Source organism: Juglans microcarpa x Juglans regia, chromosome 4D, assembly GCF_004785595.1.
Source record: "Juglans microcarpa x Juglans regia isolate MS1-56 chromosome 4D, Jm3101_v1.0, whole genome shotgun sequence".
NCBI lineage: Eukaryota > Viridiplantae > Streptophyta > Magnoliopsida > Fagales > Juglandaceae > Juglans > Juglans microcarpa x Juglans regia.
This window is the reverse complement of record NC_054600.1, coordinates 22,965,045-22,981,852: the sequence shown is the minus strand read 5'-3', so window position 1 is coordinate 22,981,852 and position 16,808 is coordinate 22,965,045. Positions and strand designations below refer to the sequence as shown.

The 16,808-nt window shown below is 35.1% G+C and overlaps 3 protein-coding genes across 3 annotated transcripts; 2 read left to right on the top strand and 1 right to left on the bottom strand.

Moving 5' to 3' along the window:
• The first annotated feature begins 2,034 nt into the window (after positions 1-2,034).
• LOC121260575 (dol-P-Man:Man(5)GlcNAc(2)-PP-Dol alpha-1,3-mannosyltransferase) lies at positions 2,035-10,568 on the top strand. The gene is made up of 13 exons (XM_041162512.1): positions 2,035-2,341; positions 2,431-2,465; positions 3,815-3,952; positions 4,325-4,393; positions 6,458-6,615; positions 6,690-6,756; positions 6,854-6,907; positions 7,171-7,259; positions 7,839-7,955; positions 8,216-8,313; positions 8,498-8,576; positions 10,062-10,118; positions 10,215-10,568. The coding sequence occupies exons 1-13, from the start codon at positions 2,191-2,193 to the stop codon at positions 10,387-10,389; spliced, it is 1,287 nt and encodes a 428-aa protein (XP_041018446.1). The 5' UTR covers positions 2,035-2,190; the 3' UTR covers positions 10,390-10,568.
• Positions 10,569-12,342: 1,774 nt separating this feature from the next.
• On the top strand, positions 12,343-14,922 carry LOC121260819 (heat shock factor-binding protein-like). The gene is made up of 5 exons (XM_041162853.1): positions 12,343-12,498; positions 12,981-13,034; positions 13,539-13,562; positions 13,633-13,675; positions 14,482-14,922. Exons 1-5 carry the CDS (start codon positions 12,496-12,498, stop codon positions 14,625-14,627), a joined length of 270 nt encoding a protein of 89 aa, XP_041018787.1. The 5' UTR covers positions 12,343-12,495; the 3' UTR covers positions 14,628-14,922.
• Positions 14,923-15,346: 424 nt separating this feature from the next.
• On the bottom strand, positions 15,347-15,991 carry LOC121260818 (protein RALF-like 33). Its single transcript, XM_041162852.1, has one exon. It carries the CDS (start codon positions 15,878-15,880, stop codon positions 15,509-15,511), a length of 372 nt encoding a protein of 123 aa, XP_041018786.1. The 5' UTR covers positions 15,881-15,991; the 3' UTR covers positions 15,347-15,508.
• Between the last annotated feature and the right edge of the window lie 817 nt (positions 15,992-16,808).

Here is a 16,808-nt window from a genome sequence, read left to right as displayed (position 1 = left end):
AAAGAAATAGAGTATGATCTTGTGTTGACAAAATTTTATAGTATGCTTTAACTGTACATTTCTTGTAATTATTAGACCTTCACTTCAATCTATCACGCTGTGCCATAAGAGTCTCCATGAAGTATAGTAGGTTGAAAAAATATGATACAATAGACAATTCTTGATCGGGAAGTATACTGATAACTTCATTTTATATTTTTAATATTTTTTAAAAATATCATAAAAACCCAAAATTAAAAAAACTGAAATAAATTGATTGGTACACTTTATCGGTGAAAAGCGCCGATCTTCCAAGCAATATCCCAATTGGTTTTCATTTCTTGACACTTCATCAGTCATCGCTACTCTCTCTTTCATCTCATTTATTTATATTGAAAAATATTAAATGTATTTAAAAAAAATTTATAAAAAATTTACTTCTTCACGTGTCAAATATTGATATATTAAAAATCATGAAATTTTAAAATTTTAAAATTTAAAATTTAAATTTCAAAATTTTAAAATTTAAAATTTATATTTCAAAAGAAAATTAACAAAATGAGTTTTGTAAGTAAAAATACAAGTAAAAATATAAATACATATTTGATAGACTACTCATTTATACTATTCTAAGAGCATATTTTACTCGTGCTTGTATTTAATAGACTTCCTCCAAATTTTTAGAATGTTTCGTTTGGACAGTGAAATGAAATGAAATAGTTTTAGATAAAAGTTAAAAGTTGAATAAAATATTATTATAATATTATTTTTTAATATATTTAAAAAAATTATAATGATAAAATGAGATGAGATGAAATCATTTTCGTATCCAAACGAGACCTAATAACAGTGGAGAAAATTTCTGGCTCTTATTCCGGCCGACAATCACTCAATAGAGTTAAAAAAAATTAGAATTCGAAATCAAAATTGAAATTGTTGTTAAAAAATTACGAAAACACTCCAATCGTGCCAGTATTAGTAAACTAATCAAGTTCTTAACTTCATCTACAATTTGTTGGATATTGTAGCCTGTGTAAATGAGCATTTTATTCTTATATTCTTTAATTACTATAATTTTATGATTTTATTTTCTTATTTATCTACCACAATGTAGTTCTTATAATTAAGCTACATCTAATGATCAATGTCTGATGCAGTGCTGTCAAAACCATCATATAGACCATGTAAAAATAAGTTCTCCCAGATGAAATTCTAGGGAATGTTTGAAAAATAAAATGTAAAACAATAAAAACTTATTAATTATGAAAATTTGTTTAATGAAATCTTGTTATTATAATGCAATCTTTGCAATTTACTATTTTAGAGAAATGCTCCTAAAAAATCGAAATGTACTTTGGGTTTACAGCACGAGGAGACTGATATTATTGTAATAACTTTTAAAATCAACCACATATTCTTCCGTGTTTGCAACACATAAAAAAAATCATGCTTATATTATCCACCTAAGTTAGATATAGCATATTGATATCTAGCAATTGTAATGTCCATAAATAAAAGCTATCGTTAAAACAAAAAGACTGTAAATAAAAAAAAATGTTTAGATAATATAATAAAATGACTATTGAATTTAAAAATAAACTGTTATATATTTTAAATAAGAAAAAAATATTAACAGACATGATTTTAATAGTTTAACACGTTTATATATAATTATGTGATGAAAAAATATATGAAAAATAATATTTGTAATCGTGGAGTGCACAACGTTACACAATTATTTTTAAAAAAATAAATAAATATGAGACCTACATAAAAAAAATTTAATAATAAACTCAATTACTTTTCAAAAAAATTAAGCGATACTTATACATTTCATAATTATATTTAACATTACTCGTTCAATTTGAGAAATTCTATTTGTAATTTTTATTTAGGAATTGCATGTGCAGATCTTTTATTAAAAAAGAAAAAACATAATTTTAAAAGAGATATTTTTATAATTTTAAAAAATTTTAAAATAAAATTACTTAAACATATAGTACAGTCCCATGTCGTAGCATTGCTCGTTCAATTTGATCTATCTCATTTCAATCCAACCCGACTCGCTCTCAACTGACTGTCCAAACCTCCCATAATCCAATGGGAATGCTTCGATACCGTTAAAAGCCCAATAACGTCTAAAACGATCCGTACTACTTCCGCGACGCTGTCTACTCTCTGGGACTGGGAGCGACGACAGAGAAAATAACCATGGCGGCCCGATCGGCGCTGCATGCGAAACCCTCGCCGAGATCGACGGCTCCGACATCCAAACTGTTCAGAAACCCTAAAGTACCCTTTGCTTTCGCATTGATTTTGGCCGATTCCGTCCTCGTCTCTCTCATCATCGCCTACGTTCCCTGTAAATAATCCATTTCCTTCATGTATCTCTTTCTTTTGTTCTCTCTTGAAATGGCCGCGTTTTTGTGACATTGTGATTGTTGGTTTCAGATACGAAGATTGACTGGGACGCTTACATGTCACAGGTATGCGAACAAATCAAAGTCTTTTTAGACTTTGTTTCGTTCCCGAGAAAACGAAACAGAAAATCCAATTCTAATTCTTTGAATGAAATAAATAATATTCCATATTAAATGCTTTATTTTTGTTTTCTTAGCTACCGATTGGGCTCTTTGGTATACTTGCTGTTGAGGTCAATTTCGGTATGCTCACTGTCCTGCTGAATACCTGTGAACAGATTGGCCCCTGAGTATTCAGGGGAAGCCTCCAATGCCAAAGTTAGTTCCTTTTCGTCCTCTTACAGGGAAGGTATATAGAAAAAGGAAAAGGAGATAGTTGGACAGATGATCATGCCTTTTGGCTGACCTCCCGCATGCTGTATATTGTTTGGGAAATGTTTTGTATTCCAAGGATCCCTACCGACAATGGGTCCCGATGCATTTTTTTTTTTTTTTCACTTAGTGATTAAGGAAATGTTTTTGAATGATGTTGTGATTTAAATGTTTAAGGATATAAAAAAATGTATGAAAAAAAGGCATTTTGCCTTCTCGGGAGAATTTGTCGGGCTAAATCCTCGGTGAGTGTAGCACAACTCATATTGTTTAGAGAGTAGTGGTTGCCATTCCTTTCCCTAGGTAATCTGACGCCTGCCCATGCTTTGACGGAGACATCACCATGTTTACTGTGACGTCTTCTCTTGGACCCTATGGGGTTCGGGGCTTGACACAGGCATGTCTCTTGAGGGTCCACTTTATTGTGAAGACAGGAAAACAAGGGGTTGGAGTGGGGTTTTTGGGTAGAGTTTTAGTTCTACAGGAAGCAAGGGGTTGGGTCGGGCTTGGTGTATTTTGGGTTGTTTTTCACAAGCTTTTTGGGTTATTAGGGGATTTATATTATGGGCAAGGTGTTCTCTTGTATACATTCAGTGTATTTAGTTACTTCTTTTGATATATATATATATATTTTTACTTATAAAAAAAAAAAAAAATACTGTAGCCCTCTCAGCATTGCGCCAGGGAGGGGTGGGTGATTCAAACTTGCCCTGTGCCAACTGAATCAGTAGCCGTTCCTGCAGGCGCAAGTCTCCTTTTCCACACCCCGCGGGTTCGCTTGAGTGCGGTTCATTGGGCCATTCTTGTACGGAGTGCTTGAGGCCTGCGATTGGGCCCTCAACCTGCTTGGTGTTGCCCATTTTTCCCCCTAACACTTGCCTTTTGTGTTTGTTAGGTTATTAGTTTCGATTGAAGGCTTTGTATAACTTGGTTTAGTTGCTCTAAACTACCAAATGAGGTGTTGAGTAATTTTGTTTTCTGGCTTGGTATGACTTTTATTTTGGTGAAATGGGTCAGTACTGTTTGATCTGCTTGTGAAACAGGTAAGTGGGTTTCTTGGAGGAGAAAGGGATTACAGCAAATTGAAAGGGGACACAGGGCCTCTGGTCTATCCAGCTGGGTTTCTCTATATTTATTCTGCAATTCAATCTGTTACAGGTGGGGAGGTCTCTCCAGCTCAGGTACTTCAATTTTATTTTGAAAAATAAACTTGAAGTTGTTCGTATTTGCTTGAATCAATGAAAATGACTGCCTGGTTGGTTCACTTGGCACCAAAAACTAGTGCTAAAGTGTTTTAAAGTAAAATGAGTGGTCATGCTCTGTGGATTTCTATGAGAACTTGAATTGAGGGGAGTATTTTGGTTGCAGTTATGCCATTATAAGCTGATATCATAATCTCCTCTATCCCTCGCCCCCACCCCAACCCCAACCCCTCTTTTTTCTTTGGATAATGAAGTGAAATCATTTCTATATTGAAGAGTTTAGATTGATATCCATGAATGTCCCACAGTAAATGACTACCTCATTGTTAATATTCTTTTATGGTGGTGCAGATTTTGTTCGGCTTTTTGTACATTATAAATCTGGGAATTGTCTTAGTCATCTACATGAAGACTGATGTGGTATGAATATGCTCCACTTTGTTGAAGATAAAGTGCTAATTTTGACTTTAAGAGACATTTATGTCATTCTTAACTCGAAAAAGAGTAACATAGATTTGCATTACTTATGAAACTCAAAAAAGAGACATCTATGTCACTGATGGTTACTTGATAATGATTTTGATTTATTTATTTTATATGTAATTAACTCCGTTAATCTATGCAAAAGGTGTGTCCAAGTACACGGGCTGTATACAAGAGATATTAGTTGGGTTTTGAATGCCTAGGGGTTGGCACAAGTGGTAATAGCCTTGGTCTTGGTAGTATGCTCCCTCCAGGTCTAAGGTTTGAATCCTTGGGTATAGACAATTTCTAGGGGCCATTAGACTAGTGAAATTTCCTCTTGAATTACTTGAGGTGCACTTGCAGGAAACTCCTTGTCGAGAGAGCATGTGCACCCCACAGGAGTAGTTAGGACTTTGTTCCTGGACACCTGGTGCCAATCCAAGAAGGATTTTGATATAAAAGATATTAGTTGATATATGGAGTGTAATTGTAGATTCAATAGTTGGATTGTGTGTATTTTCAAACCAATGCATGCATTTTCAGGGTGGTGTGAGTTGCCATCAACTACATGCTTCATTGTGATATGTCTGACAATTGATAGCAGCTGCCAATGTTACTGGTATACAATATTAAGTGCTAGTTGAGAATATTTGGTTCACAGTGAGCTGCGCTCTTAATGAAATTTGAATAACTTAAACAAGTGCTGGAGGAGCATAATCAGGCCTAGCTGTGGACATATGGGGGCTTCACTGCATCCGAAAAATTAGAAGGGGGAAGAGATGGGAGTGAAAGGATATGAGGACGAGGGATCTAAATCGACTTGAGCACTGAAGGAAGAGGGGGAGAGGTGCAGCGTAGAGAACTATGAGATAGACTGCGTTTAAGCTTGGTCTGATTGATTGTTTCAGCAGTTTTTTTTATTAGGCAATTAAATGGTGCTTCTGAAACCTGGACACTGGGAAGAAGGTGATAGTATCGTCTAGTCCTTAAAAAATTCTTGTTTTTTCACAGAATTTTGAAAAACAAATCCTCCAGACGTCTAAAATGTTTGGTTTAATATATGGGACTCTCTATTATGCATTAATTCAGGCCACCTCTGACTGCCGGGCCCAGGATAGGTGGTCTGTTGTCACGACACTGCCTCTAATTAAGGTTAAGATTCCTACGTATTTTGATAGTTAAGATTCCTACGTTTGTTCAGGTGCTGTTGCTATCAACTTATTTTTGGAGTCTCTCGCATTAGTATCTAGTTTCTTTTTTATCAACTGATTTATGCCTCCAATGTTGATGGGTCCACATGGCTGTGTGTGGTGTATGCCATTATGCTCAGCTTGTATCAGCTTCTATTGGTCAGTTTGCATGTGAGTGTTTGATGCTAGCCAGGGCAGTGGTTAAGTTTGGTGCTTAGCCTGAGCCTATGCATGATCATGGGCTTGTTTTGCCTTGACATCAAAGGTTCTTTATCACTAAGTTGGGCGACCTCTGGTTTTCTTTTTTTGGCTACTTGATGTGGTTTTATTTCTGTCCCTTTGTCAATATGTAGTTGGAGCTCCTCTAGGTGGGGCCTATAATAGGATCAAATTGCATTGCATGCTTTATTCAGCAATTTAATCATATTCTGTATCTGAGGTGTTATAGCTATCTGGTTTTTTTTTTTGATAAGTATAGCTATCTGGTTTTTTAAACTGAAGACTGGATACTGCTCACTGCTCTTAAAGTAGATGTTCTGCAGCAACGATTGTTTCATGTGCATGCTTCGTTGGCTTAGTCTTTGGTGATAGGTGTACAACATCAACTTTTGAATGGAGTCAAGTGTCTGATATTTGAACGTTAAAACCGAATTCCCTTATTGCGAAACTGTAATGGAAAGCGGCTTCTGGAAATTAACCTGAAAGTAAATTTTTAAGAAGTATTCATGCTTTGAAACATTACAGATTTCATAACTCTCTCTCTCCCTCTCCCTCTCTCCTTGTCTGTTTTTTCTTAACTTTAATAAGCTTCACTTCTTTTGTGTTACAGGTTCCATGGTGGGCTCTTAGCTTACTTTGTCTGTCAAAAAGAATCCACTCTATTTTTGTGCTCCGCCTTTTTAATGACTGTTTTGCAATGATGCTACTTCATGCTTCATTGGCATCATTTCTTTACAGAAGGTGGCATCTAGGGTTGATCATTTTCAGGTAGCATCTTGGCTTGCTTACTGCACCTTTTTTTTAAAGGTAAAGGGTTGATGGTTTCCTTTTTGTTTGTACAGTGGGGCCGTTTCAATAAAGATGAATGTGCTCCTATATGCTCCACCTTTGTTTCTTCTCATGGTTAAGGTAATTTCTGTTCGTAAATTTCTTAATGGTAGTCCAATATTATTTATTAAAATTTTTCAAGCAACCATTGTTTGTTCCTGGAACACTTCTTGTACAGGCTATGGATATTAGTGGGGTGATATCAGCTTTAGCTGGTGCAGCACTGGTGCAGGTAATTACACTGTCAGCCTCATTCTAAGGGGTTGTCTGTGTAGGCTTGAAATTTTTCTTCAATCAATATATAGCCCTTATTATTTTTCTCATGTTATATGCAAGTATTTTAAAGCTGGATTCTGGAAGTTGGATGTATGCGTCATTCTTATATGTTTTTTGTCCAACGTGCTTAGGTGAGTTGGAGTTCAACTGCCGTTATATTGTAAGAAAGGGCATTATCTATGGTATTCATGTGTTTGCACCCGGTGAATGGTTGTACAGATTCTGTTGGGACTACCTTTCATTCTATCACATCCGATTGCTTACATATCCAGAGCTTTCAATCTTGGGCGTGTCTTCATCCACTTTTGGTACCTTGCTTCTGAATATATGGTTTTTCAGATTCTTGAGAACCTTTCTCAATGTGTACTTATTTGCTCCATAAATAATCCAAAGAGTAGTTTAAATTATTCTGAAATGGTGTTCGACAGATACTTTCTGGATCCTTTTTTTTTATGTGTGTTTGACAACACATGCCTCAGATAGTTATTAGAAATCATTCTAGGGCCCCGTAGAGTTCAATTTAATTGAGGGTGATCCCAGATGCACCCTCCAGAATCATGAGTCAGTATGGTGATTACTCAATCAAAGAATCATGCTACAATCACACACCAACTTTTAGTTACATTCAGAGCTTTAGTCCATTCTAGTTGTTTCTTTTGTCTGAATCATTTTGAAGTGAAATATAGCTCTATAATTTCCTAACCTTGTTATGCTGTATCATAAAGACTTGAATGGCATTCTATCTCCAAGTTTTGCTTTTGTAGATGTTATTTGAAATAACTTTTAAAAAAAATAAAAGATGTTATTTGAAATATTAAAGATAATTTTCTCCCATGATTGATTGAGGTGAGTTCTGTTGAAAAATAACCTTCACTCTCTTTTGTCAGGTCTGTGAACTTCAAGTTCATTCCTGAACCACTTTTTGTTTCGAAGGAATTTGCAGTCTCTTTGCTGATTGCTCACCTTGTATTACTTGCGGCTTTCACTCATTGTAGATGGTGCAGGTAAGTACAACAGCTTAAGTTTTTCATCATTAGAAACTGGAAGTTGCAATGATAATGTGGACGTGGGATTAAGGAAAAACTTTGCTTGTTTTGTAGTAGTAATCCAGGGTGATTTGCAAATATGAGGTTGTAAACACCATGTTGTGAAGCAATAACGCATTGTAGATGGTTTTTCCCATAGAATATTGGTATTTTGGATGCAGCCAAATTGTTGTGTTTGTTCATGGAGTGGATAATGTTTAGTTAATGTTTTCCTGTAGGCATGAAGGGGGGCTTCTCAACTTTTTGCATTCTAGATTTCTATCTTTGAAGAGATCTGACTTTAGCAATTCATCCTTCAAGATACTGAAAAAAGAACGTAAGTGGCTGGGGTTCCAGATGAAATCAGGAGGATGTCTGTTTCTGTCTCTTTGAATTATTTCTCTTTTTAGTCAGGTTAAGTGTGTTTTTGGTCTCCATCCCCTGACTCTACCCCCTTGCTCTTTTCTTCTCTCTCTCCTTTTCCTAAATTTGGATGCTAAAATTTTCCCTTATTGAATCAGATATTGTGACAACAATGTTTGTTGGGAACTTCATCGGCATTTTTTGCGCCCGATCTTTGCACTATCAGTTCTATTCATGGTAAGTTTTGATGGATGAAATACTTTTCTATACAACACTGATTTGGTGGCTGAACAACACTGCTAGTTGCTTATGTATTTTCTAACAATTATATCAAGTACCACATTGTACTGTTGGGGTGGAAATATATTTGAAGCTTCATGTGTGTAGCCCTAGGAGTTGGCTCAAGTAGTAAGAGCCTTGGTCTTAGTTTAAGTCCAAGGTTCAAACCCTTGGGTGAAAAAAATTTCTAAGGGCTACGCCCCCATCGATGAAGAGCCAGTGATTTACCTGATCTGTGTGATGGGGACGTGTTACATTAGTTTGGTTTAACCATATAAAAGACATGTTGTGGTTACACAGTCTCTAGTATTCCTCGTCATCAAAAAATGTCATGGACTTTTCTTATATCTTACTACTAATATTACCTGTGCTACCATTACTCTTAGGCGGTTGCTTCCAGTGGGCTGTGTACCATCTGTATAACTGAGGGTGATCCCTTTTTTTTTTTTATGGCTATAATATTTATTTGGCATTCATAATTATCAAGCAAAAGCTTTTCCCATTGCGAACATCTGGTTTTTCTACCTCCATTTCTCTACATCATTGTTGGCAGTTGTTAGTATAAAAGTACCTTTCAAGTTAGGGGCTGCCTTGAAGGGAGTTTATAATTGATGCTGTTATTTTGTAATATCCATGGTGCTGGTATGTATCGATTCAATGACTGCATCGTGTCACTGCCAGGACATGTGAGTCATTAATTGCCCCCAAAAGTCCAAAACCATTCAGCATGGGATGCAGAAGTATAGTCTAGAGTTAGTTAGGAAGTCGACTGATTTCACGGCAAACCGATTCTATCGATTGCCTATTTTCCAGAAACTTCTTCTGTGTATGAAGCTTATTTTCGTTTTTATTCCTAAGTACCAAGCCAGAGGTGCTGTTTACATTATGGTTGAGCATCCTTTCTTGTGATGCGCCACATTCTTAATTCGTAGTTGCTTCAGTTTGCATTGGGATACTATTACAACTGAGCATTCTGTTTTTCGGGAAGTGAAGGCCTAAAAGAGGAGATTACCTCCTAGTAAGAAATGGAAGATGTGTTGTCTTCCATCCGGATCAATTCCCTGAGACATTGGAAATCTGGATCAGCTCTGAAATACCAGTGGTATTTAACCTTTTGGTCTAAAAATGGTAAAGTCAACCTTGATAATATTAATTTCTTCCCCATGGGCTGCCTTTCTTGCCATCTGAGTTTATACTTCTCTGCCTTCTGTTTTCGTTACGTAGAGGTTTGTTTAAGCATTTCCTTCAATTCTTGGAGAAAGTAATCCATATACATTTACTCTGGTGTTGAAACTGCTTGGATAAACCCCAGTAAATATCATAGATTGCTTACAATTATCGTTTAAAATGTAGTGTACATGATTTTCTATTTATGATGGGAGCATGTCATTATAATTTGAAGTGAGAAGGTGATGAACCCTCATTTTCATGTGTTTGCGGCAGGTATTTCTACAGTTTACCTTACCTATTGTGGTGTGCACCATTCCCTACTTTACTGCGGTAGGCGCTTTGGATTTCCATTTGCTGTAATTGTAATAGTTTTTTGCATGATTATTCCTTTAGTGATAATCAATCTGATCCTTTTTTCTGTGTCAGTCTAATTTTGTTTATGGGTGTGGAGATTTGCTGGAACGTCTATCCTTCAAATGCTTATTCATCTGCACTTCTTCTGTGTCTCCACTTGGTTATACTATGGGGTCTATGGTCTGCCCCATCCGAATATCCTTATCTGGACAATAAAGCATACAAGGAGAAACGAAAGGAAAAGTAGGATTTTTTTCCCCCATAGCTGAAATTTTATCACAGCTGGCTGTAACTGGTTTATTGTTCCGAGAGTGATGAATTTCTTTTTTGGGCAATCAAGAGGGATGAATTTCAGTCGGCCTCCCAATTCTGTATGTGCTCTTTTGTTTTTATTTTGGGAGAAATACACAAACACTTCTCAAGCTACCATTCAATTTGTAGTCAGTCACCCCCTTCCAACTAATAATTTTAGTGATTACCCATGTTCCCAATTTTTCACTTAAAAATATAAAATCATCCTTAAAAGTTGTTTAAAAAGACAAAATATGGTATTAAATTTGAAAGAAATTATTTTTCTAATGGTGGTGGGGATATTCAACGATTAGTCCTTATGTTACAAGAACTCGTTTATAACTGTCACAGCTGGTTATTTATTATCAAGTACTTAACTTATAATGGTATTATTGATCTGAATTGTTGTCGGATAACTTATCATCTCAAGTATTTTTTATGGCGAAATTGAGCCTTAGAGATGGGCTGGCCATATATAATTTGAGAAATATTTTAGGCATAGAGAGATTATATACAAGTAAATCTATAAATTGACGTGGGTTGATGCAGTATGTTAGATTGTAAAATTATTTTTATTATAAAATAGATTTAAAGAATTATGTATAACACGTCAGTTGTGAGTTTATTTTTATATTATCTTTTTGTGAATATAATATTTCTCATATAATTTTCGTGGAATTAAACAATGGAAGTTACTGAGTGGGTCCACTATGACCATGACCCAAGACCAAATAGTAATATAAATAATGGAAAAAAAAACAATAGTAAAAAGAAAAAGTCATTTACTTTTCACATTTCAGGGCCTAAAATTTGAAAATTTAGGGATAATTGCGCTCCTAGCGGCTAGCACTAGCAGCGCATTCGAATTTAAAAAAAAAAAAAAATTGCTCGAAATGACAGAAATGTCCTCCCATGTTTCGGTTTCCTGATGCTAACATGACTCCCTCAAACTCGATAAATTAAGAGTAATGATATACATATAATACATTATATAAAATGAAGATATTTTTATAAAATGATATTATTTTTAGAATAAGATGTAAAATGATGATATTTTTATAAGGTGTTTTATACAAATATTCTTAATTTAAAATATAGTTGTGTAAAGTATTGTGAAAAATATTGTGTGTAAATCATTTTTCATAAATTAAAATATGGAAAAGTGCCAAGGCAAGAAATAAAAAGACAAATATAGCCATGGGTTTAATTTATGTGCTTTTATATGGATATTGAAGGCAAATTTAGAATCCATTAACGTTTCGGGGATTATTCACAAGCTTTTGATTTACAATTATCAAATGAGTTTTTTGGATACTTTTTAATTGTTTTACACTTACAAAATGTCAAAATAATTATTAATTTTGAAATGATATTCGGAAGTATTTGCTGACAAAAAAAGTGAAGATGAAACTGGATTTTTTGTTTTTGATAGTGACGATGAAACTAATCTTGAAATGCAATGTAGTAAAAAGTTTTATTTTAAAGTTCATAGACTAATTTATATTTGCATTGAGCTTAGCAAACTATAACAACTATTTTAATATTAAATTTTAAATCCTATAAAAATTGCTCGAAAATACAAAACTATTCCATTATTATATACCATAATCTATTTTTTACTAAAATTTGACACAAAAATAAAACGAGATAGCGGAATTTGTAGCATTATCCATTATTAATATATGTTATAAATGACTAATATAACAAACTACACTACTATATTATTATTATCTGACTTTATTAGCAAGAAAATATTTAATAAATATTTATTTTTTATATATTTATTTCTAATAAATATTATCTAAAATTTGTTAAATACTATCGAATCAACAGCATAGTTTTTAGTATTTTATGATGCGTATTTTAATTATTTTCCCAAATCAATGGCAATAGCGTAATTGTACGAAAAGACGGGAATAAAATAATATGGGACTGCCCGCTGCCCAGCTTAGGATTTAGATTTTAGAGGCGGGCGACCATTTTCATTTTCCTTTTCACTCGCTCGGTCTAGCTTTTGAACTTCGAATTGCAGCCATTGTACGGACAATCGGAGGTTGAAAAGATGGTATTTCCTGTTCTTGATTTGAGTTCTGGCATATGTACTGATTACCTCTTGTAGTTTTTTGCATATTTGAAGCGTTAGGGTTTCGAGAATTTTAAGCTAGATTTGTTCCCAAATATGCTTTTCAAAGGGCACGTCGAACAAATTTATATTCCTTACAGAATGTAAGGTTTTTCATGTATGGTATAACAAAATAATTCTAAATCTTGTATGCGTTGGGGCTTGAATGAACCCAATAACTGTATGTATCTGCGTGCATGTGTAAAAACCATTCACTATATTGGAGAATGCTTGGAAATTCAGAATTTTCTTCTTTAATTTTTTGTTCAACATGATAATCTATATCGATGATCAGTTGTGTTCCAACTTCGTCAATTGTTGTGCTTTTCGTGTTTGATCGTCATTTTTTTTTTGGGGGGGTGGGGGCTTGTATATATGCATTGTGTTATCATTTTAGTTGCTATGAATTTTCATACTTTTCGCAGGATGGTCATGATGCAGAAGATCCGAAGCAAAACACTGCAGATATGACGGTTTTTGTAAGTTGCACAAGATTATGAGATTAATTATTTGGTGTCATACTTATAAAAAAAAAAAAAAAAATTATTTGGTGTCATTTTCGTGTACTTTGGCTTTTGCATATTCTCATGATTAATAAAAAATTTGTTTACTGATCCAAAAAAAATTATTTGGTGTCATTTTAATACCACCTTTATTCTACATGCCATAAGGATATAGCATAATTCAGGTACTTATTGCTTATTAGTTGCGTGAACTCATGTGATTGTGTGAGATTGTTTGGTCAAGCATATTCTTTGAGCCTTTGTTTACGAAATCTGATATGATTCATTAGCAATCCATCAATGATTGGATATATATTGGGATAGCTTGCTTACCAAAAAAAAAAAAAAAAAAAAAAAAAAAAAAAAGAAAACTTGGTAGCTTGTTGAGGATATACGAATTTCTTATCGTCATCGTTGTAATGGTCTTTGTGTTTATCTTGTCTAAGCCTTGCTGATGTACTGTTTTCATTAAATTTTCAGGTGCAAAATCTTCTTGAACAGATGGTAAGTTACACTATGGAGCTTATGTTTGGCAAATATCCTGCTGTAACTAACCAATATTTTGTCTGTGCAGCAATCAAGGTTCCAACAAATGTCTGAATCAATCGTGACAAAGAATATCCTTTTTGAACATTTGTTGATTTTGTGAAAAGTAAACTTTCTAGGATAGAAACATTAATAATTATAAAAAGAAGATAGAAACATTTATGAATGAAGGAACTAAGTTACACAATTTATGTAGATCTGCCGTTTGATTAGAATTAGTGGTCCTCCTGTAGGATATCTTAAAGAAAAGTTGACTATTGTTCCTACTTTGGAGATTTCAGCTCTGGGGAAGAGTTGGGCATTTATCATCGGGAGAAAACAAGAAATGAGCGGGCAGCTGGGGGGGGGGGGGGGGGGGTTTGAGGATACTTTGGCCGGTGTCCTATTAAAAATAGGTAATATTTAGTGTGGGGAGTGAAGTACACGACATTTCCTAATAATTTTCGTTGACCATGGAAATAATTTTAAAGCATTTTTCACACTTACCAAATCTTTTTAAAGAATTTTAAAAATTATGGGGCAGAAGAGCTTAGTTCTGGCTCTGATATCCAGCTATTCGTACTCCAGAAATGTTCTGTGAACAGATCAGATGCTAGGAGTAATTGGTGGAGATTAGTGTAAGTAGGCCTCCATCTCTTATGCCTTGGATGGTATTTGAACCACCCAAGCAGGAACCTTGAGTGGGAGAATGAATTAGAACCTATCACTCTGTTCCTGGTTTTGGTTACCAGGTTTTTAACAGCGTTGGATATAAATAAATAGGTTTGGAACCTTGTTTTGTGCCATATTATTATACTTGCTTAGATAAGATGTATTTGCCCTTCTGCAAAACTGGTAAAGTTGGAAGACGTTTTCTGTTTCCTTGACTGCTACTCACTTGATGATATGGGAAGTCGCATAAATGAGTTGGAGCAAAGCATCAATGACCTAAGAGCAGAGATGGGAGTGGAAGGCTCTCCATCTCCTGTGCCCCCATCCAAGCCCAAGTTAGATGAAGTGAAGAAAGAGGAAGGTCCTGAATAGAGCTAACGAAGTTCATGTTTTACTTGGAGTGATGAGCATTGGCCCGCATTCTGTAATCTGCGGTTAGGTTTGAGAAATGAAAAAGCTGCTGTTAGATGGAATGAGTACCCTGTTTGTTTTTGTAGTTAATGTGCTGTTTTCCTTCCCTAATTCCAGTGCCGGTAATAGTTTCTCTGGCCCCTTGAACTTGATTGTGTGATATTGTCAGGAATGTCACGAGTATGACAATTTCTTTTTATGGACACACAAGTAGCTCTATTCATTTATACTCGTGCAAGCAGGTTCGGGTGCTAAACCGTGTGAATGATAAGCATAATTTCTTACCCCCAGTCTGCTCAGTTTTCTCGGTCCTGTAACTGGCAGATCTCTACGAGATTCGTCAGAATGCGTTAAACAGGTGCTGGACCTATTTATCAGAATAGGTCCTGCGCCAATACCGAGTTCCTGGACATATCCTCTTGAACAATATATGATGTTGCCATCTTCCTCAAATCCTTCTATCCCCCAAGGGCCCAAAGAATAATAGCAAAGAAAAGAATAATCCCTCTTCAAGATGAGAACTGAATTTAAAGATCAACCAAGTGGGCTGACCCGACAATTTTCCTTTCCAAGAAGGGCAAGTTCGAGATCATCGCTCTTTAAACAAGTTTTGCAAAATCACAGGGAAAAAACAACTATTGATTAAGAAATAGGAACAAAGAGTAATAAGATGAAATGAATGAAAAGGAAAACACAATATAAACTTAAAAGTAAATATAGTCAACATCCCATCGAAGTGAAAAGAAAATATGAAGACAAAGTCACAAAACCTACACATGAATAGAGGAAAAGCAGATCCACGTACGTAAAAGAACACAAAATGGAGAAGAAAAAGAACCAAATTAACTCCGGCAACGAGTGATGGCACTGCAACCACGGTTGTAGGGGTTAGCCTCGCCACCGGACTGGCAGTTGTAGTAAGAGGTACCCCTTCGAGAGCAAGGCACGGTGTTCCTCTGCAGAGCTCCATAGCTAATGTACTGGGTGGTGGCCAAGATGCGCCTGCTTATCTCTGTATCCATGGCGAATTCATCGTCTGCAGAACTTCCCATGCACTCGGCAATGGAACCTTGGCACTGCTGTCTTCTCATCGACGGTACCCAACTCAAGTTTTCCTCCACGCCCGCGTCGACGACGGTGGAGGAGGCGATGATCGTCAGGGCTGTGGTGAAGAGGCAAAAGGCCAGCAGATTAACAGAGGAAGACTTGGCCATTGTTGTTGGGCTGTTGTTTTCCCTTCAGCTAACTATCCTTCCTTCTCTGAACTATTTCAGCGCTGCTCTTTGTTTATATGAGTACGCGTGACGAGAGCGGGTGGCAAGTTGGCAACTTGTTTTCAAGTGATATGGTTCCCAAACTATAGCATTGAGTTTGTCAATATTTACGGAATTGCCAGTGCGGCGATAATTCATTCTGGAAAATACATTAGCGATAAAGTGATTATACAAAAATAAATCTACAAACTAACGTGACTTGATATGGTACTTCATATTATAAAATTACTTTTATTATAAAGTAAATCTAACATATTTCATGAAGTCGCATTAATTTATGAATTTATTTTTATTCCTCTTGAATTTCTTCTATTGAATTAATAGGGTGTTTCGTAAGTAAGGAGGTATACACTTTGTTAAAGAGAAATAATAACCATTCAAATTTTAATATATAGTCGTCCCTTTTTCTTTCTTATGTTTATCATGATTGCTTGACATTCTCATCAAAATAATTTTTTTGGATACAGTTGGGGAGAGGGCTTTGAATCCAAGACCTCCATTTTGGATGCTGAGATTTATACCAATCAGACTACAAGTCTTTAGAAATTTCTATAAAAATAATTTGGGATAATTGTGTAATGCATAATTTGTGAACAACAATTAAGTGGTAGTTCTGTAATTAAATGGACGATAATGGCTTATAGGGGAGGGATTTAGTTGACCTTTGACTGAAAAGATTAATCCTGGCCGGCTAAATAAATAATTAAAAAAAAAAACAAAAAAACTCATTCTTTGCAAGAGTAGACATTGTTTTCATTTATTGACAAAGTAAAAGAGTTCAATTTCAATACCTAACCAGAAACCGACATTGATTACTTCAAAATCAATGTATGTAAAAAGCTTATTTTGGATGGAATTTGTATTTCTT